Consider the following 25,163-nt stretch of genomic DNA (forward strand, 5'->3'; position numbering starts at 1 on the left):
ACAAGGATGAACGTTTTAAAATCGGAAATCAATCTACCTGTTGTTGGCAATTGGAAGTGCAATCTCGAACTTGGCTAAAAACTGGAAATATTGCTCCTCGGTCTGCTCGGTGAAGCCAGTCCCAACCAGCAGTGTCCTCAGCTCCGCCACATGTATCACCCCATTCTTGGCAAGGGAGCGCGAGGCTTTGATATTGATAATTCTCTCCAGGCATTCGGATAACCACACTGGATGCAGGAAGTAGAGGTTCCGCAGCCCGTGGCTGGTGTCTGGGAAATGCAGCAATGCTCCTGTCTCAATAAGGAAGGCAAGAGCTGCCAAACAAACAGAGAAAGAATTCAGCAGAACATTATCTCACACTCTGGCCTTTTATCATATTGTTCTGTGCAATACTGATTTCCAACATGAAGACAATTGATTCAATTTGGGGATTTAATGGTTTCTGTTGGGCAAATATTGAAAAAGGCTCCGATAGGAACAATACAAAAGAACGTGAGGGCAGTGCAGAAATGAGCAGATGTGGGGTTTTTACTCAAAATATTGACATGAATTACCGGTCTGTAAATCTTCGAAGTCCTTGATGTCATTGTCGGGAGTCTGCTGCACGATCTCCTCCAGTTGTTGGTCAGTTAAGTACTGGACCTCGTTGCTGTCACTTCTTCTCTGTTGTTCCTTCAGGACGGCATTCAGCAGATTTGAGTAACTCCTTGGTATCTGTAAGGGAGGTCAGTATTCATAGAATCAGAGAAACTTACAGCACAGCAGGAGGCCAGTCGGCCCGTCGTGCCTGTGCTGGCCCATTGAAAGAGCAGTTGTGCTCAGTCCCACACCCCCGCTTTTTGTCCGTGACCCTGTCAGTTTCTCACCCTCCAGAACCGTCCAACTCCCTTTAAAATTATTGATGGAATCAACTCCCACCACCTTTTCAGGTCGAGCGTTCCAGGTCCCCAGAACTCTCCGAGTGAAAAAAATTCTCATCTCCCCTCGAGATCTTTTGACAATGGTTTTAAATCTATGACCTCTAGTTATTACCACACAGTAAAAGAAAGAAGGCTTGCATTTCAACAGCACTTTTCACGTCGTCATGACGTCCCAAAGCGTTTCGCAGTCAATGTATTACTTTTGAAGTGTAGTCACTGTTGTAATTAACGAAACGTGGAAGCCAATTTGCGCACAGCAAGCTCCCACAAACAGCAATGAGATAAATGACCAGATAATCTTTTAGGTGTTGGTTAATGGATAAACATTGACCAGGGTACCGGGGAGAACTCCATTGTTTTCTTCAAAATAGTGCCATGGGATCTTCTACATCCACCTGAGAGAGTAGACGTTGGTTTAACAGCTCATTCAAAAGATAGCACCTCCAACAGTGCAGCACTCCCTCAGCACTGCACTGGAGTGTCAGCCTAGATTTTGTACTCAAGTCTCTGGAGTGGGACTTGAACCCACAACCTTCTGACTCAGAAGCAAGGGTGAGCCCAGTGAGCCACAGCTGACACTTTGCTGAACAGCTAAAAATGTGCAATAAAATAAATGTACAATCATCCAATAACCAGGCTAATGGCAGACTAATAAGCTCCAGGGCTGTGGACAGGGTCTGGAAGTTGCAGACATGTCACGCACTGTTTCATGGATTTATTTCCCCTTCGCTCTCTGCCTCGCGCTCTGTCCCAGTGATTCTTTCCCCATGCTCTGTGTTTCTGTAATTCTCCTTTCCCCGATCAGTAATTTTTCAGTTCTCTTTCAGCTTAGCCTCTCTCCGAACTTTTTAAGTTTTGCTTGTCCTTTTCCTGTTTTGTATTTTACATTTTCTCTGTTTCAATCTGCTTTTAATTATCTGCTGTGTTGTAAACTGTTCGCTGTTTAGCAGTGCTGGGGTGGGTAAACTTTGTTATATAACAGATGTATTTACAAACAGAACTAACTAAATAGAACGACATCCACATTTATACAACAACAAGCCCCTTTCTACGCTGCAACACTGGCCCAGCTCCTGCTCCCGTGTGTTGGCTGTTCCAAGATTCGGGTACGCGAGCAATCTCACCCGATCTCCCTCTATTTAGTCAATCCAAGTAATCCAATACACCAAGCGCAGGAACAGGTCTGTCGACCCCATCGTGTTTAATTCAGCCTTTGCCAAAGAAGAGCAGTTAGTGCAATTTGTTTAAAATGCTCACTTCAATCACCCAACTGATTGACGCAGGGAGCGGCCAAGCCACACAGATCAAGGCGGCCCCAGCTTCAGTCCCTGGTCTGCAGCGAGTCTGTTGATCTCAGGCAGATAGTGTAGAGACACAACGATTAGCCTCAGCACCTCGAGTTAACAAAGGGGAGATAAAGAAAACTTGGCCAGAGTTCTGACTCCTAATCGCTCCGTTCCGCATGGAAAATGTGTGGCGATCTAGGATGAAGATGGGATCAGACTCACTTGTGATGTTTCAATAGGTGAACAGCCTGTGACACTCACACGACGAGAATGACCACTTGGGCAACGTGTCAGACTAACCAGGACCATTGGCACTGTACCCAGGGAGCAGGGGGCTGGGAGCAGGGAGCAGGGGGCTGGGAACAGGGAGCTGGGGGCTGGGAGCAGGGGGCTGGGGGCAGGGGGCAGGGAGCTGGGGGCAGGGGGCAGGGGGCTGGGGGCTGGGAGCAGGGGGCAGGGGGCTGGGGGCAGGGGGCAGGGGGCTGGGAACAGGGAGCAGGGGGCTGGGGCTGGGGGCAGGGGGCTGGGGGCAGGGGGCAGGGAGCTGGGAGCAGGGAGCAGGGGGCTGGGAGCAGGGGGCAGGGGACAGGGAGCAGGGGACAGGGAGCAGGGGGCTGGGGCCAGGGGCAGGGAGCAGGGGGCAGGGGGCAGGGGGCTGGGAGCTGGGGGCTGGGGGCAGGGGGCAGGGAGCAGGGAGCAGGGCGCAGGGGGCTGGGGGCAGGGGGCAGGGGGCTGGGAGCAGGGGGCTGGGGCCAGGGGCAGGGAGCAGGGGGCAGGGGGCAGGGGGCTGGGAGCTGGGGGCTGGGGGCAGGGGGCAGGGAGCAGGGAGCAGGGCGCAGGGGGCTGGGGGCAGGGGGCAGGGAGCAGGGGGCTGGGGGCTGGGAGCAGGGAGCAGGGAGCAGGGAGCAGGGCGCAGGGAGCAGGGGGCTGGAGGCTGGGAGCAGGGGGCAGGGAGCAGGGAGCAGGGAGCAGGGGGCTGGGGGCTGGGAGCAGGGGGCTGGAGGCTGGGGGCTGGGAGCAGGGAGCAGGGAGCAGGGAGCAGGGAGCAGGGGGCTGGGGGCTGGGAGCAGGGAGCAGGGAGCAGGGAGCAGGGGGCTGGGGGCTGGGAGCAGGGGGCTGGGGGCTGGGGGCTGGGGGCAGGGGGCTGAAACTGGCACAAAAGAGGGAAAAACAGAGAATGTTCAAAGAATCAGCACAGAAGGAGGCCATTCGGCCCATCGTGCCTGTGCCGGCTCTTTGAAAGAGCTCTCCAATTAGTCCCGCTCCCCTGCTCTTTCCTGATAGCCCTGTAAATATTTCCTGTTCAAGTATTTATCCAATTCCCTTTTGAAAGTTACTGTTGCATTTGTTTCCACCGCCCCTTCAGGCAGCGCGTTCCAGATCACAACAATTCGCTTTGTAAAAAAAATTCTCCTCCTCTCCCCTCTGGTTCGTTTGCCGATCACCTTCACTCTGTGTCCTCTGGTCACCGACCCTCCCGCCACTGGAAACAGTTTCTCTTTATTTACTCTATCAAAACCCTTCATGATTTTGAACACCTCTATTAAATCTCCCCTTATCCTTTCCTGCTCTAAGGAGAACAACCCCAGCTTCTCCAGTCTCTCCACGTAAGTGATGTCTCGCCTATCTTGTACCATTCGAGTAAGCCTCCTCTGCACCCTCTCCAACTGTTCATCAGTCCACCTTTCGGAAGATTGGAGAAGTGCACGTGTGATATTACAGCATCCAGTGCAACATGAGTCACGTTATCATACGGCTAGATAGTGGACAGTAGAGATAAACTCCGGATCCTAAGGGACAGGAGAGATCAGCAAAGCAGAATCCAGGGAATATTCAGTGTAGGCTCAAAATTTGTAATATATCAAATATTAAACATTTATTTTTTGTTGTTTTCAAAATAAAAAAGAACCTGAGCTGAGGTTACAGTGGAACAGTGTCCCGAAGTTTCATAACCATCAGCTGCAGCACATTTTATAACATTTAATAAAATAATTTCTCCACACAGAGTTCTTAAAAATGCAGGTTATGTTTGTTAGAACTTTTAATTTCAGACGTTTATTTTTAAACAAATGAGGAACAACCAGTTCTGAAAACGATGCCAATCTGCCAGGAGGGCTGTGGTAACCCATCATCCCCTGCAGTGACACTTCCACATTCCCCTCGCTCGCTCTGTAATAGAACTTCATTATAATCAGTGCAAAGTGGGAACATGGCATCCGTTCAAACAGCACCCATGGTGCTGCATGATGCAATCCCACCGATTCCAGAAAAGATCATCTCAAAACAAATCAGCTCCAAACATTAATACAAAAGCAAAATACAGCAGTCACTGGAAATCGGAAATAAAAACAGAAAATGCGGGAAATGCTTGGCATCTGTGAAACAGAGTTAACGTTTCAGGTCGATGACCTTTCATCAGAACTGGAAAATATTTTAAAGATGTAACAGATTTTAAGCAAGTGTTGGGGCAGAGAAAGGGGGGAGGGAAGGAAAGAACAAAAGGGAAGGTCTGTGATAGGGTGGAAGGCAGGCAAGAGTAAATGACAAAAGGGATGATTGTACAAAGCAAAAAGAGATGGTAATGGGACAAGTAAAGAAACAAAAGATGGGTCTAGAAGAGGTGTAAGTGGGACCAGCAGAATCATCAACAGCTGCCATCTGAAAAAATAGGGGTTGAGGTTATAGTCTGAAATTGTTGAACTCTATGTTGAGGCCAGAAGGCTGTAAAGTGCCTGATCGAAAGATGAGGTGCTGTCCCTCACGCTTACGTTGAGCTTCATTGGAACAGGGTAAGCGGCCGAGGACAGAGAGGTCAGAGTGGAGCTTGCGGACTGAACGGAGGTGTTCCACAAAGCGGTCACCCAATCTGCGTTTGGTCTCCCCAATGTAGAGGAGACCGCATCATGAGCAGCGAATACAGTATACTAGATTGCAAGAAGTACAAGTAAATCATTTTTTCACCTGGAAGGCATGTTTGGGGCCCTGGTCAGTGGGAAGGGAGGAGATAAAAGGGCAGGTGCTGCATCTCCTGTGCTTGCACGGGAAGGTGCCGGGCGAAGTGGAGGGGGTGTTGGGGGTGATAGAGGAGTGGACCAGGGTGTCGCGGAGGGAGCGGTCCCTTTGGAATGCTGAAAGGGGAGGGGAGGGGAAGATTGGTGGTGGGATCACACTGGATGTGGCAGAAATGGCGGAGGATGATCTGTTGAATGTGGAGGCTGGTGGGGTGAAAGGTGAGGACAAGGGAAACCCTATCGTGGTTCTGGGAGGGAGGGGAAGGGGTGAGAGCAGAAGTGCGGGAGATAGAATGGACACGGTCAAGGGCCGTGTCAACCACGGTAGAGGGGAATCCTCGGTTGAGGAAAAAGGAAGACATGTCAGAAGCACTGGTGTGGAAGGTGGCATCGTCAGAACAGATGCAACAGAGACGGAGAAACTGGGAGAATGGAATAGAATCCTTACAGGAAGCGGGGTGGGAGGAAGTGTAGTCCAGGTAGCTGTGGGAGTCAGTGGGCTTATAGTGGATGTTTGTCGATAGCCTATCCCCAGAAATGGAGACAGGGAAGTCAAAGAAGGGAACGGAAGAGTCGGAGATGGACCATGTGAAGGGTGGAAATTGGAAGCAAAGTGAATGAAATTTTCTAGTTCAGGGCGAGAGCAGGAAACAGCCCTGATACAGTCATCAATGTACCAGAAAAAGAGGTGAAGGAGGGGACGTGAGTAGGACTGGAACAAAGAATGTTCCACATATCCTGCGAAGAGGCAGGTATAGCTACGACCCATGCGGGTTCCCATAGCAATACCTTTAATTTGGAGGAAGTGAGTAGCGTCAAGGAGAAGTTGTTCAATGTGAGAACAAATTCAGCCAGGCGGAGGAGGGTGGTGGTAGATGGGGACTGGTTCGGCCTCTTTTCAAGGAAGAAGCGGAGCGCCCTCAGGCCATCCTAGTGGGGGATGGAGGTGTAGAGGGATTGGACGTCCATGGTGAAAAGGAGACGGTTGGGGCCAGGAAACTGGAAACTGTTAAAGTGGCGGAGGGCGTCGGAAGAGTCGTGAATGTAGGTGGGAAGAGACTGGACAAGGGGAGAAAAAACAGTCGCGATAGGAAAAAATCAGTTCTGTTAGGCAAGAACAGGCTGAAACGATGGGTCTACCAGGGCAGTCCTGTTTGTGGCTCTTGTGAAGGAGGTAGAAGCGGGCTGTGCGGGGTTGAGGGACTATGGGGTTGGCGGCCATGGAGGGAAGATTTCCAGAGGAGATGAGGTCAGCGACAGTCTTGGAAACGGTGGCTTGATGTTCGGTAGTGGGGTCATGGTCCAGGTGGAGGTAGGAGGAGGTGTCGGAGAGTTGGCGTTCAGCCTCCGCTAGGTAGAGGTCAGTTTGCCAAACAACAGCACCACCCTTGTCAGCAGGTTTAATGACAATGTTAGCTCCAATCTTTGCTGGGCAGAAATAATGAGATGGAACGATTAGTGCTGGTCACTTCACTGCAAGACCGGATGAGCAGCTGGTGATCCCTCTTTAACCTGTTGCTCACAGATGTCCGTACTCAGAGCTGGGGCATTAATTCTTCGTGGGAGAGCTCTGGACATCGATGAACTGATAGTAAATACCTCCCTTCACCAATAATCCAATCAAATGGGTCAGGTTTGCATTAGCTTTTTAAAAACTGGTGAACTAATTACACTACAAGTTGACTGATGTCTGAAACAATGTAGGAGATCTCACGGGCAGAAAATGGTGCCATTTATCCAGATATTGAACATAAATTTTAAAGCTAGGCCATGGGCCTGTAGTGGGAGTGCTGAGAGTCTAACGTCTGCTCTACTTTCTATCTCATACAAGCAAGAAAAGCACCTACCAGTCTCCCAGCCAACTTCTGTGAAGCACTGAGACTCCCCGTGTCCTTCATGCTACAAGCAACTTGAAAGATCAGTTTACGGAGCCCTTCCAGTCCATCAAGCGTCTTGCAGGATAGCTCACTGTAAGGAAGAGATGCAATAAAAGCAGCTTAATGCATGAGCTGAGGGGTTGTGCTTCACACCTCATTCTCCAGCTCTCTTCATTCTTTCTTTAGCAAGAATAAATAAACACACTAAAACCACCGGGAACTGGGTAGTTATCGTGATCTGAACAGTAATGCTGCCCCATTCTCAGAATCACAGAAACCCCACAGTGCAGATAGAGGCCATTTCAGCCCATCGAGCCTGCACCGACACATACCCCACCCTATCCCCGTAACCCCACGTATATAATCCCCCTAACACTAAGGGTCAATTTATCATAGCCAATCAACCTAACCCGCACATCTTTGGACTGTGGGAGGAAACCGGAGCACCCGGAGGAAACCCCACGCAAACACGGGGAGAATGTGCAAACTCCACACAGACAGTCGCCCGAGGCCGGATTCGAACCCGGGTCCCTGGCGCTGTGAGGCAACAGTGCTAACCACTATACCACCGTGCTGCCTAATTGAACGCGTGAAGTCTAATTCTGTTAGACTTCACGCGTTCATTTCCTCAGCTTTCTCTCTGCTGCCTCATTGCACATTCAGCCAGGTGAGTGTGGTCTAGCCCGCTGATCCCACGGCTATCATCCGTGCCACTTGCTACTGGCCTGTTACAGATTCGGCTCTGCCATAGATACCTTTGTGGCGTCAGTCACTCCTGTCAGTGGTACTGGTACCTTAAAGAGAGCTGGTTCACTTTGCTCCATATCTACTTGTGCAGTAGTGAGACCCAGGGATTACCAGTGAAAGCCCCTTGTGACCTGCACTTCCCATCGTGTGTTTCTTCAACCCCTCCGCAGACAGATCGAGTGAACACTGGATGGGATGAGGCAATGTTTGGTTTGAAGCATTAAGCTGCTTTATTCCACAGTAAGATCAACGCATAGAGTAATCATCATCATCAGACTCGCTTAGTTCAATCGATACACATGCCTCTGGGTAATAACATGGAAATAATTCACACGCTACACTATCCCGATTCCGTGGAGCGTCCCGCTTGAGTTAAACAGACGAACACCTCCGCACTCCGCACTCCGCACCCCGCCCGTCCTGGACCTTTTCAGCTGTAGCTTCTGTTGTAGAAACAAATCACTGAGACAAGTGACCAGATTGCTTAAATTGTAAATGTGTTTGGCAGACTCCGCCCAGCCCTTAGTGGACATGGGTACACAGAAGCTGACACTAATTGGCACTCAGTTGGCTAATTCGCTCACTGAAGCTACAGAATGGCTGCTGTGGGAAATGGGAGAACGATGCACCGATAGAGTAAAGGACACTTCTGCGTTTGGGGACAAGGCACATTGTTGAGCTGTGGTGAGACTAAATTATAAAATTATGAAAGGATGGGATTGCGTAGATAGAAGCAGATTGTTTCCAGTAGTTGAGGCCCATAGATACATGATTGAGAGATTTAGAACAGAGGGCAGGAGAAGCTTATTCACAGAGAGTTGCGAGGCTGAGATTCACCCCCAGGGTCAATGGTTGAGGCAGAGACTGTCAACACTCAGGATTAGATTGGAGCGGTGGCTGAAGGAAAAGGGATTGAAGGGACAAGGTGGTAAATGTGATTCAGACTATTTACTTGCAATAGAGATAAACATCGACACGGACTGGTGGGGACGAATGGCCTGTTTCCGTGTTGTAACTTCGATGTATTTACTCTATGTATACATTATTCTATTTGTTTACAGTCCATGAGGAAGCAACGGGCCAGCTCATTAGTATCTTAACTACCATCTCAGCCCCCGCTTTATATTTGCAGTAACTCACTGCTTTTAAAACTGAACCTTATCTTTGCCCCATTTCTTTCTTTGGAAAAATGGTCAACGAAAGTAATCCAGAAATGTGACACTTACATAAACCATTATCAGGGCCCCGACTGCGCACCCACCCCACCCCCCATTCTCCAGATGGAACACCCCATTTAACAGAAAGACAAAAGCAGAACCCGGCAACAGGTGAGCATTGTGCCTTTTTACCTCTGGCTTCAAGCCCAGTCCAGATGGAAGAGATGAAGAGTTTCTACTTCTGGTGGCTGTATGGCTCTGACACAGGATGAGTGGGACAATCTCAAGCCAGTTCATAGCAGACACGTGTCCACAGCAGAACATTACCTACCGTTCAGTACGGATTGGCAACCTCACTAAGAGACGCCATGGATACAGCTGGTTTTGGGGAGGAAGGCTAGGACAGTCTGGGGCACACTTCTGCAGTTGAATATATTGTTCAGCAGAATGAGAGGGAGAGGCTTTGCTTTACAGCCTGAACTGAGAGTGTCTGCGCTGAGATTGGGCGGAAAAAGCACCCAGGGGAGGGGCTTTGCACCCCCGGGACCGACACCCTTCACTTGGATGAGCACAAAATTCACCAAAAATAGGCAGTCGGCCATCGCTGAAAGTCAATCAAACTGAGATAGAAAACTGGGAGTCCAGCATGGGAGAGGCACACAAGGGCAATGGTCAGAACCAGTAACAGCAACACATGGCCCAGGGATCCTGACACTGACTGAACATTAACAACGCCTGTATCCATCATCCTGTATTTACTGCTTCTTAACACCATGAGATGAAGGGCAACAACTGGAAGGGAATTGCATTTACAATTTCAACAAGGACCCCGACAGCAGACCAACATCAAAGATCTTAAAACGGACACTCACTGTAAATGGGATCGGACTCCGTCAACGCGATCGGACTCCGTCAACGGGATCGGACTCCGTCAACGGGATCGGACTTCGCCAACGGGATCGGACTCCGTCAACGCGATCGGACTCCGTCAACGGGATCGGACTTCGCCAACGGGATCGGACTTCGCCAACGGGATCGGACTTCGCCAACGCGATCGGACTCCGTCAACGCGATCGGACTCTGTCAACGCGATCGGACTCTGTGAATGGTTTTAGACTCACTGTAAATTGCGGCAGCTGATGTCAGGATACCCGCTCGCTCGCGGCCCGGATGGAGAACGACACAGTGCCAGGATGTAGGCTCGAAGTGTGGCAATTCTCTCTGTGCGGAATTTTGTGTCAATCAAATCGAGATGGGTTCCGACTACAATCACTGTAGCATTCGGAGCCTTTGCCTTAAACAAAACATAACCAGAAGTGACTGGGTTAACATTTTTGTGAAACCTCTTTGTATTTTTTGTACTTACTGAACAATAGTGTCCCTAAATATAAAAAAGGAAGCAACCAAACATAAAAGAGTGCTCCATGAAGTGCTGGGTAAGTCTGTACCTGGGATGAGACCGCACTTACCCCTGCTGTTCCCACAAAGGGTTTCGGAGCATTAACCTGGCATTTCCCCACCCAGGAGAAAATGAACAAAATTAGAGGATATCTGTTCAAACAGTCACAGGTAGAGAGTGGAGAGTCTCAGTTCAAACAGTCACAGGACAGAGAGTGGAGAGTCTCAGTTCAAACACAGGACAGAGAGTGGAGAATCTCAGTTCAAACAGTCACAGGACAGAGAGTGGAGAGTCTCAGTTCAAACACAGGACAGAGAGTGGAGAATCTCAGTTCAAACAGTCACAGGACAGAGAGTGGAGAGTCTCAGTTCAAACACAGGACAGAGAGTGGAGAGTCTCAGTTCAAACAGACACAGGACAGAGAGTGGAGAATCTCAGTTCAAACAGACACCGGACAGAGAGTGGAGAGTCTCAGTTCAAACAGACACAGGACAGAGAGTGGAGAATCTCAGTTCAAACAGACACCGGACAGAGAGTGGAGAGTCTCAGTTCAAACACAGGACAGAGAGTGGAGAATCTCAGTTCAAACAGTCACAGGACAGAGAGTGGAGAGTCTCAGTTCAAACACAGGACAGAGAGTGGAGAATCTCAGTTCAAACAGTCACAGGACAGAGAGTGGAGAGTCTCAGTTCAAACACAGGACAGAGAGTGGAGAATCTCAGTTCAAACAGTCACAGGACAGAGAGTGGAGAGTCTCAGTTCAAACACAGGACAGAGAGTGGAGAGTCTCAGTTCAAACAGACACAGGACAGAGAGTGGAGAATCTCAGTTCAAACAGACACCGGACAGAGAGTGGAGAGTCTCAGTTCAAACAGACACCGGACAGAGAGTGGAGAGTCTCAGTTCAAACAGTCACAGGACAGAGAGTGGAGAATCTCAGTTCAAACAGACACAGGACAGAGAGTGGAGAGTCTCAGTTCAAACAGACACCGGACAGAGAGTGGAGAATCTCAGTTCAAACACAGGACAGAGAGTGGAGAATCTCAGTTCAAACAGACACAGGACAGAGAGTGGAGAATCTCAGTTCAAACAGTCACAGGACAGAGAGTGGAGAGTCTCAGTTCAAACAGTCACAGGTAGAGAGTGGAGAGTCTCAGTTCAAACAGTCACAGGTAGAGAGTGGAGAGTCTCAGTTCAAACAGACACCGGACAGAGAGTGGAGAGTCTCAGTTCAAACAGTCACAGGACAGAGAGTGGAGAATCTCAGTTCAAACACAGGACAGAGAGTGGAGAGTCTCAGTTCAAACACAGGACAGAGAGTGAAGAGTCTCAGTTCAAACACAGGACAGAGAGTGGAGAATCTCAGTTCAAACAGTCACAGGACAGAGAGTGGAGAATCTCAGTTCAAACAGTCACAGGACAGAGAGTGGAGAGTCTCAGTTCAGACAGACACCGGACAGAGAGTGGAGAATCTCAGTTCAAACACAGGACAGAGAGTGGAGAGTCTCAGTTCAAACACAGGACAGAGAGTGGAGAATCTCAGTTCAAACACAGGACAGAGAGTGGAGAATCTCAGTTCAAACACAGGACAGAGAGTGGAGAATCTCAGTTCAAACACAGGACAGAGAGTGGAGAATCTCAGTTCAAACACAGGACAGAGAGTGGAGAATCTCAGTTCAAACACAGGACAGAGAGTGGAGAATCTCAGTTCAAACAGTCACAGGACAGAGAGTGGAGAATCTCAGTTCAAACAGTCACAGGACAGAGAGTGGAGAGTCTCAGTTCAAACACAGGACAGAGAGTGGAGAATCTCAGTTCAAACAGTCACAGGACAGAGAGTGGAGAATCTCAGTTCAAACAGTCACAGGACAGAGAGTGGAGAATCTCAGTTCAAACACAGGACAGAGAGTGGAGAGTCTCAGTTCAAACACAGGACAGAGAGTGGAGAATCTCAGTTCAAACAGTCACAGGACAGAGAGTGGAGAATCTCAGTTCAAACAGTCACAGGACAGAGAGTGGAGAATCTCAGTTCAAACACAGGACAGAGAGTGGAGAGTCTCAGTTCAAACAGTCACAGGACAGAGAGTGGAGAGTCTCAGTTCAAACACAGGACAGAGAGTGGAGAATCTCAGTTCAAACAGTCACAGGACAGAGAGTGGAGAATCTCAGTTCAAACACAGGACAGAGAGTGGAGAATCTCAGTTCAAACAGTCACAGGACAGAGAGTGGAGAATCTCAGTTCAAACAGTTACAGGACAGAGAGTGGAGAATCTCAGTTCAAACAGTCACAGGACAGAGAGTGGAGAGTCTCAGTTCAAACACAGGACAGAGAGTGGAGAGTCTCAGTTCAAACAGTCACAGGACAGAGAGTGGAGAATCTCAGTTCAAACAGTCACAGGACAGAGAGTGGAGAGTCTCAGTTCAAACACAGGACAGAGAGTGGAGAGTCTCAGTTCAAACAGACACAGGACAGAGAGTGGAGAATCTCAGTTCAAACAGTCACAGGACAGAGAGTGGAGAATCTCAGTTCAAACAGTCACAGGACAGAGAGTGGAGAATCTCAGTTCAAACACAGGACAGAGAGTGGAGAGTCTCAGTTCAAACAGTCACAGGACAGAGAGTGGAGAGTCTCAGTTCAAACAGTCACAGGACAGAGAGTGGAGAATCTCAGTTCAAACAGTCACAGGACAGAGAGTGGAGAATCTCAGTTCAAACACAGGACAGAGAGTGGAGAATCTCAGTTCAAACAGTCACAGGACAGAGAGTGGAGAATCTCAGTTCAAACAGTCACAGGACAGAGAGTGGAGAGTCTCCCTATCCTTCAAATCTACTGTCATCACCACTCTCTTCAAAAAACCAGCTCTCAACTCCTCCATCCTTACAAACTAATGCCCCAGCTCCAACCTCTCTTTCCTCTCCAAAGTCCTTGAACGTGTTGTCGCCTCCCAAATCCATGCCCATCTTTCCCAGAACTCCTTGTTTGAATCCCTCCAATCAGGCTTCTGCCCCTCCACAGTACTGAAACTGCTCTTCCCAAAGTCACAAATGACATCCTAATTGCCAAAACAAAGGTAGTCTATCCCTTCTCGTCCTTCTGAACCTGTCTGCAGCCTTTGACATGGTTGCCCACAAAATTCTGCTCCAAGGCCTCTCCACCGTCGCCCAGCTGGATGGGACCGCACTCGCCTGGTTTCATTCCTAGCTTTCTAGCTGTAACCATAGCATCACCTGCAATGGCTTCTCTTCCCACATCCGCACTGTCACTTCTGGTGTCCCCCAAGGATCTTCCCTTGGCCGCCTCCTAGTTCTCATCTATATGCTGCCCCTTGGTGACATCATCCAGCGACACAACGGGAGTTTTCACATGTACGCAGACGATACCCAGCTCTACCTCTCCTCCACCTCTCTCAAACCCTCCACCGTCTCTATACTATTGGGCTGCTTGTCCGACATCCAGCACTGGATGTGTAGAAATTTCCTCCAATTAAATATTGGGAAGACCGAAGCCATTGCCTTCAGTTCACGCCACAAACTCCGTTCCCTTTCCACTGATTCGATCTCTCTCCCCGGCAACTGTCTAAGGCTGACCAAGTCTGTTTGCAACCATGGTGTCGTATTTGATCACGAATTGAGCTTCTTACCTCATATCCGTTCTATCACTAAGACTGCCCATTTCCACCTTCGTAATATCGCCCGTCTCCACCCTTACCTCAACTTATCTGCTGCTGAAACCCTCATCCATGCCATTACAGGTAGACTATCCTTTATCCGAACTTCCGAAAACCGAAAACCTCTAAAAACCGAAAGTTTTTTTGTTCAGCGTAAGTTGTGCGCACGACATGACCAGAGTGGCACACGACTTACGCTGAGCAGGGCAGAGGGTCACAGAGTTCCCTCCTGGGTAGGAGATTGAAGGCCGAGCCGGGCAGTGTGAAGGAGGTACCGGGAGAGTGAACCCAACAATACAGCGGCCCGTCCGATAGCTGCAGCGGCCCGTCCGATATTCTTTTCTCCCCCCGACCCGAACCGCGGCCCGTCCGATATTCTTTTCTCCCGACCCGACCCGCGGCCCGTCCGATATTCTTTTCTCCCCCCGGACCCCCCCTGACCCTGACCCCCCCCACACCCCGACCCCCGCCCCCACCCCGACCCACCCCCCCCCCGGACCCCCCTGACCTGAACCGCGGCCCGTCCGATATTCTTTTCTCCCCCCGGACCCCCCCTGACCCCGACCCCCCCCACACCCCGACCCCCGCCCCCACCCCGACCCACCCCCCCCCGGACCCCCCTGACCTGAACCGCGGCCCGTCCGAGATTCTTTTCTCCCGACCCGACCCGTGGCCCGTCCGATATTCTTTTCTCCCCCCCGACCCCCCACCCTGGACCTCCCCCCGGACCCCCCCAACCCCGACCCCCCCGACCTGAACCGCGGCCCGTCCGATATTCTTTTCTCCCCCCGACCCCGACCCCCCCACCCCGGACCTCCCCCCGGACCCCCCCGACCCCAACCCCGACCCCCCCGACCTGAACCGCGGCCCGTCCGATATTCTTTTCTCCACCCCCACCCAACCCCCGACCTGATTTGCGGGCCAGCTTAGTAGGAGTCAGCCGATATCCAGCTTTCCAGAGAAGCAGGAAGGGGAATGAGACACGGAACAGTCGCAAGAGGTAGCCTGAACTTTTACAATTTATATTAAATACAAATTTCCCAGTCTTACAATAATACGTTCTGAAATCCGAAAAATTCCGAAAACCGAAACTCAGCTGGTCCCAAGGCTTTCGGATAAGGGATAGTGTACCTGTATCACCTCTAGACTTGACTATTCCAATGCACTCCTGGCTGGCCTCCCTAGTTCTACCCTCCATAAACTTAAGGTAATCCAAAACTCGGCTGCCCGTGTCCTAACTCGCACCAAGTCCCGTTCACCCATCACCCCTGTGCTCGCTGACCTACATTGGCTCCCGGTTAAGTAACGCCTCGATTTTAATTCTCATCCTTGTTTTCAAATCCCTCCATGGCCTCGCCATATGCAATCCCCTCCAGCCCTATAATCCCCTTAGATGTCTGCGCTCCACCTATTCTGGACAGAGGCCCGACTAGTCCCCATCCACCACCAACCTCCTCCGGCTGGCTGAACTTGTTCTCACATTGAACAACTTCTCCTTTAACTCCACTCATTTCCTCCAAATCAAAGGTGTTGCTCTGGGTACCCGCATGGGTCCTAGCTATGCCTGCCTTTTCGTGGGATATGTGAAACACTCTTTGTTCCAGTCCTACTCGGGTCCCCTCCCTCACCTCTTTATCCCGTACATTGATGACTGTATCGGTGCTGTCTCCTGCTCTCGCCCTGAACTAGACAATTTCATTCAATTCAATTTCAATTCAATTCAAATCGCTTTATTGGCATGACAAGTTACATCTTATGTTGCCAAAGCATCGGAAAACATTCATGTTTGTTCACAAAAATACAGATCTATCCATACAGTGTATAAACAGATATATCCCTGAGTGTATAAATATACTTTCATATAATTTATATATACTCTTTTCTTATATTTAGTGGTTGTCCCTCTGTTTATGGCAAGCTGTAACATAGTGTGCCGCTAGTGTTATGCAATTTCTCTCTTCCCCTAGTAGGTATGGGAGTTTTTGGTCGTCATTCAAATTTCTGAATTCCGGGCATATTTTTGTGAATTTTGGGTAGAAATTCTCCCTTATGCCCTGATATTTTCTACAAGCTGTGAGGAAGTGCATCTCTGTCTCCACCACTCCCTGACTGCAGTGAGAGCATATCCTGTCCTCTCTTGGTAGCCGGGTCTGTCTGTGTCTACCTTTTTCGATCGCCAGGTTATGTTCACTAAGTCTGTACATTGTCAAAGTTTTTCTCAGTTTGCTATCCTTTACCATGGTCAGGTAATCCGCCATGTTGTATTGTCTGTTTAGGGCCAAGTAGCAATTGAGTTTGCTTTGGGTTTTTGTTGTTTCTGCCCAATATGACAGATATTTTTCCTTTTGCTTAGCGACGATTGTGTTGGGTCGAATTCTTTGTGTTACGCTGTCACTGTCCTGGGGCTGGTTATTGTTAGTAGTGTTAGTAGTTACTTCACTGAGTCCCAGGACTACTTGACTGAGGGTATTCTTCTTTATGGTCCTCTCTTGGCATTTCAGGGCTTCGTAATGATAGCATTGGGGGTTGCTCATTTCTAGGTGTTTCCAAAATTTGGTGGCTCTTTTTTGGATAGTGATTATCAATGGATATTGGCCTAGTTCTGCCCTGCATGCATTGTTTACGGTTTTCCTTTGAGTCCGGAGGATACTTTTACAGAATTCTGCATGTAGGATCTCAATTGGGTGTTTGTCCCATTTTGCAAATTCTTGTTGTGTTAGCGGTCCCCACACCTCACTGCCATAGAGTGCAATTGGTTCAATTACTGATTTGAAAATTTTGAGCCAAATGCTAATTGGGATTTCTATTTGGATTGATTTTTTAATGGCATAGAAAGCCCTTCTTGCTTTCTCTTTCAGTTCATTCACAGCCAGTTTGAAATTTCCCGTAGAACTGATTTTTAAGCCCAAGTATGTGTAGTTAGTGGTTTGTTCAATTTTGGTTGTCCCTAGTGTGAAATTTATTTTGGGTCCCTGATGTCTGGATCTTTGCTGGAACACAAGGACTTTGGTTTTTTGGGGATTTATTGTCAGGGCCCAAGTCTGGCAGTACGACTCCAGCAGATCCAGGTTCTGCTGTAGACCCTCCTTAGTTGGTGACAGCAGAACCAGGTCGTCTGCATAGAGGAGGAATTTAACCTTGGATTCATATAGGGTGAGGCCGGGTGCTGTAGATTGTTCAAGTAGTTTTGCCAATTCATTTATGTAAATATTAAAGAGTGTCGGTGAGATTGGCGAGCCCTGCGTCACCCCCCGCCCCTGTGGGAAGTATTTTGTTTGTTTGTCTCCAATTTTAACTGCACATTTGTTGTTTGTATACATTGATTTAATTACATTATATGTTTTTCCTCCTACCCTGCTTTCGATAAGTTTCAGGAATAAACCGTCATGCCAGATGGAGTCGAAAGCCTTCTGGAAATCTATAAAGCATGCGTAGATTTTGCTTTTGTTTTGATGAACGTGTTTGTCAATTAGGGTCTGTAGGGTGAAGATATGATCTGATGTTCTATAGTTTGGCAGGAATCCAATTTGGCTTTTACTCAAGACATTGAGTACGGTGGCATAGTGGTTAGCACTGTTGCCTCACAGCGCCACGGACCCGGGTTCGAATCTGGCCTCGGGTGACTGTCTGTGTGGAGTTTGCATATTCTCCCTGTGTTTGCGTGGGTTTCCTCTGGGTGCTCTGGTTTCCTCCCACAGTCCAAAGATGTGCAGGTTAGGTTGTTTGGCTCTGATAAATTGACCCTTAGTGTTAGGGGTATTAAATACGTGGGGTTACGGGGATAGGGTGAGATATGTGTTGGTGTAGGGGTTACGGGGATCGGGTGGGATATGTGTCGGTGCAGGCTCGATGGGCCGAAATGGCCTCTATCTGCACTGTGGGGTTTCTGTGATTCTGTGATTGTGCTCCTCAAGGAAGTTTATAAGTCTTTTGTTTATGATGCTACAGAATACCTTCCCCAGGTTACTGTTTACACAGATGCCTCGATAGTTATTTGGGTCGACTTTGTCCCCACTTTTGTATATGGGCGTTATGAGTCCTTTGTTCCAGATGTCAGGGAAGTAACCAACACTCAGAACCAAGTTGAAGAGTTTTAGGATAGCCAGTTTCATTTTATCGTCTGTGTGTTTAATCATCTCGTTTAGTATGCCGTCTGCCCCGCAAGCTTTTCCTGGTCGCAGGTCCTTGAGTTTTTCAAAAAGTTCTTTTTCTGTTATTATGGAGTCTAGCGGGTTTTGGTTATCTTTTATGGCCATTTCGAGCTTTTCCAGTTTTTTGCATATTTGGTGTTGCTCTGGCCTTAGTGTGTTTTTCTGGTATAATTTTTCAAAGTGGTTTTCCCATGTGTCTCCATTTTGCCTCCAATTTCCACCCTTCCCTCACCTTCACATGGTCCATCTCCGACTCTTCCCTTCCCTTCCTCGACTTCTCCGTCTCCATCTCTGGGGATAGGTTATTGACCAACAGTCACTACAAGCCCACTGACTCCCACAGCTACCTGGACTACACTTCCTCCCACCCCGCCTCCTGTAAGGACTCTATTCCATTCTCCCAGTTTCTCCGTCTCCGCCGCATCTGCTCAGACGATGCCACCTTCCACACCAGTGCTTCCGACATGTCTTCCTTTTTCCTCAAACGAGGATTCCCCTCTACCATGGTTGACACGGCCCTTGACCGTGTCCGTTCTATCTCCCGCACTTCTGCTTTCACCCCTGCCCCTCCCTCCCGGAACCACGATAGGGTTCCCCTTGTCCTCACCCTTCACCCCACCAGCCTCCACATTCAACGGATCATCCTCCGCCATTTCCGCCACCTCCAACATGATCCCACCACCAAATGCATCTTCCCCTCCCCTTTCAGCATTCCATAGGGACTGCTCCCTCCGAGGCACCCTAGTCCACTCCTCTATCACCCCCAGCACCCCTTCCCCTTTGCCCGGCACCTTCCCGTGCAAGCGCACGAGATGCAACACCTGCCCTTATACCTCCCCCCTTCCCACTGTCCAGGGCCCCAAACACCCCTTCCAGGCAATTTACTTGTACTTCTTGCAATCTAGTATACTGTATTCACTGCTCACGATGTGGTCTCCTCTACATTGGGGAGACCAAATGCAGATTGGGTGACCGCTTTGTGGAACACCTCCATTCAGTCCGTAAGGGTGACCCCGAGCTTCCGGTCGCCTGTCATTTTAATTCCCACTCGGACCTCACTGCACTCGGGCTCTTGCATTGTTCCACGGAAGCTCAGCGTAAGCTCGAGGAACAGCACCTCATCTTCCGATTAGGCACTTTACAGCCTTCCGGACTCAATATCGAGTTCACCAATTTCAGATCATAACCTCGGCCCCATTACATTTTTATATATATTTTTTATCCACACCTTTGTTTTGGCCCTTCCCCCCTTTTCTTCTCTTCCACATGGCAGCTGTCTCTCTGCCAGCGCATTTCACACCTAATCTAGAGCCGTCTTTTGTCTCCACTAGTCCGATCACCATCTCGTCTGGTTTTGAATACCTCTTAATGTCTCTTCACTTCTCTTTTGTTCTCTCATCCCCATTTCCCCTCCCCCAAACTGGCCTTTTAATCTGTTTCATTTCCTGTGTTTTTTCAGTCCTGACGAAGGGTTTCGACCTGAAACGTTGACTCTATTTCTCTCTCCACGGATGTTGCCTGACCTGCTGAGTGTTTCCAGCATTTTCTGTTGTTGTTCCCGATTTTAATCACTCCACCATTGGCGGTCGTGGCTTCAGCTGCGTAGCTCCTAAGCTCTGGAATTCCCTCCCTAAATCTCTCCGCCTCTCTACTTCTCTTTCCTCCTTTAAGATGCTCCATAAAACCTATCTCTTCGACCAAGCTTTTGGTCATCTGCCCTAACATCTCCTTATATGGCTCAGTGTCAAATTTCTTTTTGATAACTCTCCTGTGAAACGCCTTGGGGTGTTTTAATATGTTAAAGGTGCTATATAAATACAAGTTGTCATTGTTGTTGTAACTGCAGACCCACCAGTTTAACATCAGTTGTGAGGAAGTTTCTAGAATCTATCAGGGACAGAGTGAGTGAACATCTGGACAAGTGTGAGCTGATCAAAGATAGTTAGCATGGATTTGTGAAGGAAGGTCATGTCTGATAATCGAGTTGAATTTTTGGAGGTGGAGAGACTAGAGATTGGGATTGTTCTCCTTAGAGCAGAGAAGGTTAAGGGAAGATCTGATAGAGATGTCCAATGAAAGGAGAAACTGTTTCCAGTGGCAGGAGGGTCGGTAACCACAGATTTAAGGGAATTGGCAAAAGAACCAGAGGGGAGATGAGGAGAATTTTTTTACACAGTGAGTTATTGTGACCTGGAACACACTTCCTGAAAGGATAGTTGTTAAGTCTGTGTGTTATAGTGAGAATTACTACACAGACCACAAGAGTAAATTCAACAGGTTGGAGGTCGGACTATACTGAATACAATATTATTACACTGTGCTTATATACCGGTGTGGTCACCACCGGTATTACGTATACAGCAGCCAAAGAAAGTAGTACCTTTCTTAAGGTGGACCAGGCTTAAGTTCTCTTAAGGTGGAACAGGTTACATACACCACAATCCTCCCTTTTTAGCTTAACAGTCATATCCCCAAATAAACATAACATATATACATATATAACTTCAGGTATAACAGTTCAAAGGTTCAGTCTCTCAGGAGGCTTTCTGATTCGGCTTGGATAATGCCTTTCAGTGGTCTCTGATTCTTGTTGTTGAGGTGCCTCCTCTAGTTGGTTGCCAATGTATTGGGTGTCATCATCATCAAATACATTCTCGGCCGAGGTAGATGCTTCAGGTTCATGAACGTCTTCCACAGCTGTCTCTGTCACAACCATGGGTTCGACCCTTGCTCTCGACTCTACCAGTTGATCCGCATGACGCCTTATCACATTATGACCAATATCTACGGTGTACATCAGAGGTCCTTGTCTGGCCCGGATTGTTCCGGACTGCCATTTGTCGTTTCCATAGCCCCTTGCCATCACTGGTTGTCCTACGTCGAAAGTTCGAGTGGCTTGCTGTTAATATGCCGAAACTGTTTGTTTTCCACTTCCCTCCGCACATTTGGTTTTAACAAGTCCAACTTGGACCGCAACCTCCTGTTATAAAACATCATAGCAGGACTTTGGTTAGTCACGGCATGATCGGCGTTTCTATATGACATCAGGAACTTATCAACCTTGTGTTGCAGCGGAATCTGATCATCATTCATGGCCTTAATAGCCTTTTTGAATGTCTGGACAACTCTTTCAGCCAACCCGTTTGTCGCCGGATGATATGGGGCAGAGGTATAATGTTTAACTCCATTCTTCTTTAAGAATTGTTGGAATTCTTCTGATACAAACTGTGGTCCGTTGTCCGAACAGATCTGTTCTGGCAATCCGTTCCTTGCGAATATTGTTCTTAACACCGCAATTGTCTTTTCTGAAGTAGTGGTATTCATCTTGATGACTTCTGGCCATTTGGAATGTGCGTCCACCGCGATTAGGAACATGGAGTCCATGATTGGACCAGCAAAGTCAATGTGTACGCGTTGCCATGGGGCTGAAGGCCATTCCCATGGGTGTAGCGGTGCTATCGGAGGTGCATTTTGCACTTTTTGACACCCAGCGCAGCTTTTCGTTAACTCCTCAATCTGTTGGTCAATACCCGGCCACCATACGTAAGCCCCAGCAAGACTTTTCATTTTAACTCCCCCCAGATGACCTTCATGTAGTTCTTTTAAAACTCTTTCCCTTAACTTGGGAGGAATAATCACTCTTGTCCCGTACATCAAAGTACCATGGCAGACGGACAGCTGGTCTCGCCTTGCCGAGAATGCCGGTAACAGAGGATCACCCCGTGTTGGCCATCCTTTCACTGTCACCTCGTAGACTTTGGACAGTGTCGGGTCGTTCCTGGTTTCTCTTTCAATACTTGCGTTGGTGACAGGTAAACACTCGATAATGGTCGAATGAAATAACACAACAGGGTCAACTTCCGTCGTGTCTTCATCTTCAGGTAGTGGCAGGCGCGACAGGCCATCAGCATTGCCATGCTGTTTCGTACCTTTGAATTCTATCTGATATTGATGTGCCCCTAAGAAAAGAGACCATCTCTGGAGACGCTGTGCTGTCATCACCGAAACACCCTTCTTAGGGTTAAAAATGGACACCAACGGTTGATGGTCCGTCAGAAGTGTGAATTTTTGGCCCTGTAGGTAATGATTAAACTTCTTCACTCCCCATACAAGGCTAAGGGCCTCCCTATCGATCTGCGCATAGTTGCGCTCAGCGGAGGTCAATGATCTGGATGCAAACGCGACTGGCCTTTCCGTGCCATTTGGCAATTTATGTGAGAGTACTGCCCCAATACCATATGGAGAAGCATCACAAGCCAACCGAATAGGCAGTGTCGGGTTGAAGTGAGCCAACACTTCCTCTGAGGTGATCAATTCTTTGCTTTTGCGAAATGCCTTCTTACAGTTTTCGCCCCAGTCCCATGGTACCCCTTTCTGTAAAAGAGCGTTCAACGGATGCAGCACCGTGGATAAATTTGGCAGAAATTTATGGTAGTAGTTAATTAATCCTAGAAACGACCTCAACTGAGAGACATTCTCCGGAGCGGGAGCCTTTACAACTGCCGCTATCTTGTCAGGAGACTTATGAAGCCCCTCCCGGTCAATGACATGACCACAGTACGAGATCCGCTTCTGGAAGAACTCACATTTCTGCCGATTTACCCTAAGTCCATACTCTTTCAGTCTGTTGAGCACCAGTTCCAAGTTAGCGAGATGCTGTTCATCACCATCACCTGTGATCAGAATGTCGTCCAGGTAACATTGTGTGCCTGGAATTCCCTGTAATACCTGCTCCATGGCCCTCTGCCAAATTGCTGGAGCCGATGCCACACCAAAAACCAGCCTATTGTACCGGTACAACCCTCGATGCGTGTTGATCGTGAGGTATTGGCGTGACTCTTCTTCAACCTCCATCTGCAAGTACGCCTGCGCCAGGTCTATCTTGGTGTGTTTCCCGCCAGACAGTGAAGCGAAAATATCCTCAATCCGTGGAAGCGGATACTGCACCGTGTGAAGCACCGGATTAACGGTGATCTTGAAATCTCCACAGATGCGAACCTTCCCTGGATCTCCTGGCTTATTGTTCGCAGGACGTTTCATAACGGGAACAATGGGCGTAGCCCACTCACTCCAATCTACTTTAGACAGTACCCCTGAACGTTCTAGTGCTTCCAGCTCCGCTTCAACCGCAGGTCGTATTGCATAGGGTACCGGTCTGGCTTTAAAAAATTTTGGTTGTGCATGTTCATCAATCTTGATGTTTGCCGTAATTCCTCTCAGTGTTCCCAGTCCCGGCTGGAACACCTCTTTAGCCTCATCCAATATTCTGGACAATCGTTTAGGTTTGACAGCTGTTTCCCCGGAATCTACCGTTAGTGCTTTCAAGGAGTGCCAGTCCATATTCATTTTCCTAATCCACTCCCGTCCTAGTAGTGGTGGACCTCCTTCAGGTAGCACATATAAGTCCATTACTTGGCTTCCTTCGCCCTTGTGGACCACTTCTACCTCTATTTTTCCGATGGGGTACACTCTTTGCCCCGTGTACGTTTTCAATATAATCTCCGTATCCTGTAAGGGAATATGTTGGAATAACCTTCTGTAATCTTTCTTATTCATGACCGTCAATGCCGATCCAGTGTCCAATTCCATTTTTACTTGGACTCCTGCTATCTTAAGAGTGACCCAAATTGTCTGGAGGTCTGTATCCTTACCAACGTTGTGTATTCTTAAGCTATCCAGTTCATTACTGCTAGCGTCTGAATCTGACTTCTGTTCAGTCAAACTGTTCTTTGTCACCTTGTGTACCTTTGCATATTTTCCTTGCGGTGACTTTTTATTGCTGGTCTTCTTTCCTGACCGGCATACTTTAGTTATGTGGCCAAACCTGCCACACGTTCTGCATTCTTGGTTTTTAAACCAACACTGGTTCTGATCGTGCGTTGTCTTTCCACAACGATAACATTTGACAGAACTCAAACCCAATTTGTTTGTACCGAGTTCCGGTGGCCGTAGCTGCATTACTGCCGTGCCTCTCGCTGCGGCCTCATGTGCTGCTGCCATAGTGATTGCCTTCTCGAGAGACAGCTCATTCTCCTCGAGCAGTCGCCTTTGTGTATCCTGTTTAAATAAACCACACACAAATCTATCTCGAAGTGCCTCTGTCAGTCCTGTTCCAAACTGACAATATTTTGCTAGCTTACGTAATTCCATCAAATATTCAGCATTGCTTTCATTTTGCCGCTGTCTTCTATCGTAAAATTTAAATCGTTCCGCTAGCATCAGCGGCGTGGGGCTAAGATGATTTTTTAGGACAGTAACAATCTGTTCGAACGTCTTATCCGCCGGTTCATCTGGTGATAACAGGTGTTTCAATTGCCCGTATGTCTTCGCACCCATTAAGTTTAGTAATGTTAGTGCTTTATCTGTCTCAGGAATTTTATTTGCCTTACAATAGTTTTGTATGTGTTCTACATACATAGCCCAGTCTTCTATATCACTGTCGAAGGCATTAATGTTCCCATGTTTAGGCATCGTAGCAATTTATCGTATTTTTAATGTTATCTAAGATGGCGGCTTCCCGCTCTTGCCGTCGTCCTCCGCCCACAAAATGGCGGTTTTCCCGCGCTTGGCGGTCTTCACCCGTCCCCCGACGCTGTCTCCGCTTCACCGCGGCTCTCGCGCCTTCAGTTTCCCCAGACGCTGCGCCTTTAGCCCGAATGCGGCCCTTATCTCCGGTCGCGATCGATGTCCCGCGCTGCGCCTCTCGCTCGAAAGCGGCCCGGCCCTTATCTCTGGTCGCGATCGACCTCACCGCCCTTATTCCTCCGTCTTCCCAGCCCCGTCTGTACAGCCAACGCGGTTGACTTTCTGTCGCGTCGCTGCCCGGCTTACCCACCACGAGGTAGTAGAAGAAGCTGACAGTCGCTGATGGAGGCTTCGAGGTCAGGATGTCTTCTGCACTCTGGTTGTTCGATGCCTGCCGCTCGACGTGTCTTCCCGTAGGTGAT

The 25,163-nt window shown here is 48.7% G+C and overlaps 1 protein-coding gene across 1 annotated transcript in view; it reads right to left on the reverse strand.

The window, feature by feature from the left end:
- The window catches only part of lrrk1 (leucine-rich repeat kinase 1), a 404,527-nt gene that overhangs the window by 167,334 nt on the left and 212,030 nt on the right, over nt 1-25,163 (reverse strand). The window contains 4 exon segments of the mRNA XM_085968973.1: nt 38-314; nt 555-714; nt 7,065-7,185; nt 10,120-10,292. Coding sequence (XP_085825099.1) covers nt 38-314; nt 555-714; nt 7,065-7,185; nt 10,120-10,292 — 731 coding nt within the window.

Source organism: Somniosus microcephalus, chromosome 27 (assembly GCF_052327205.1).
Source record: "Somniosus microcephalus isolate GS21.2 chromosome 27, FLI_Smic_1.0, whole genome shotgun sequence".
NCBI lineage: Eukaryota > Metazoa > Chordata > Chondrichthyes > Squaliformes > Somniosidae > Somniosus > Somniosus microcephalus.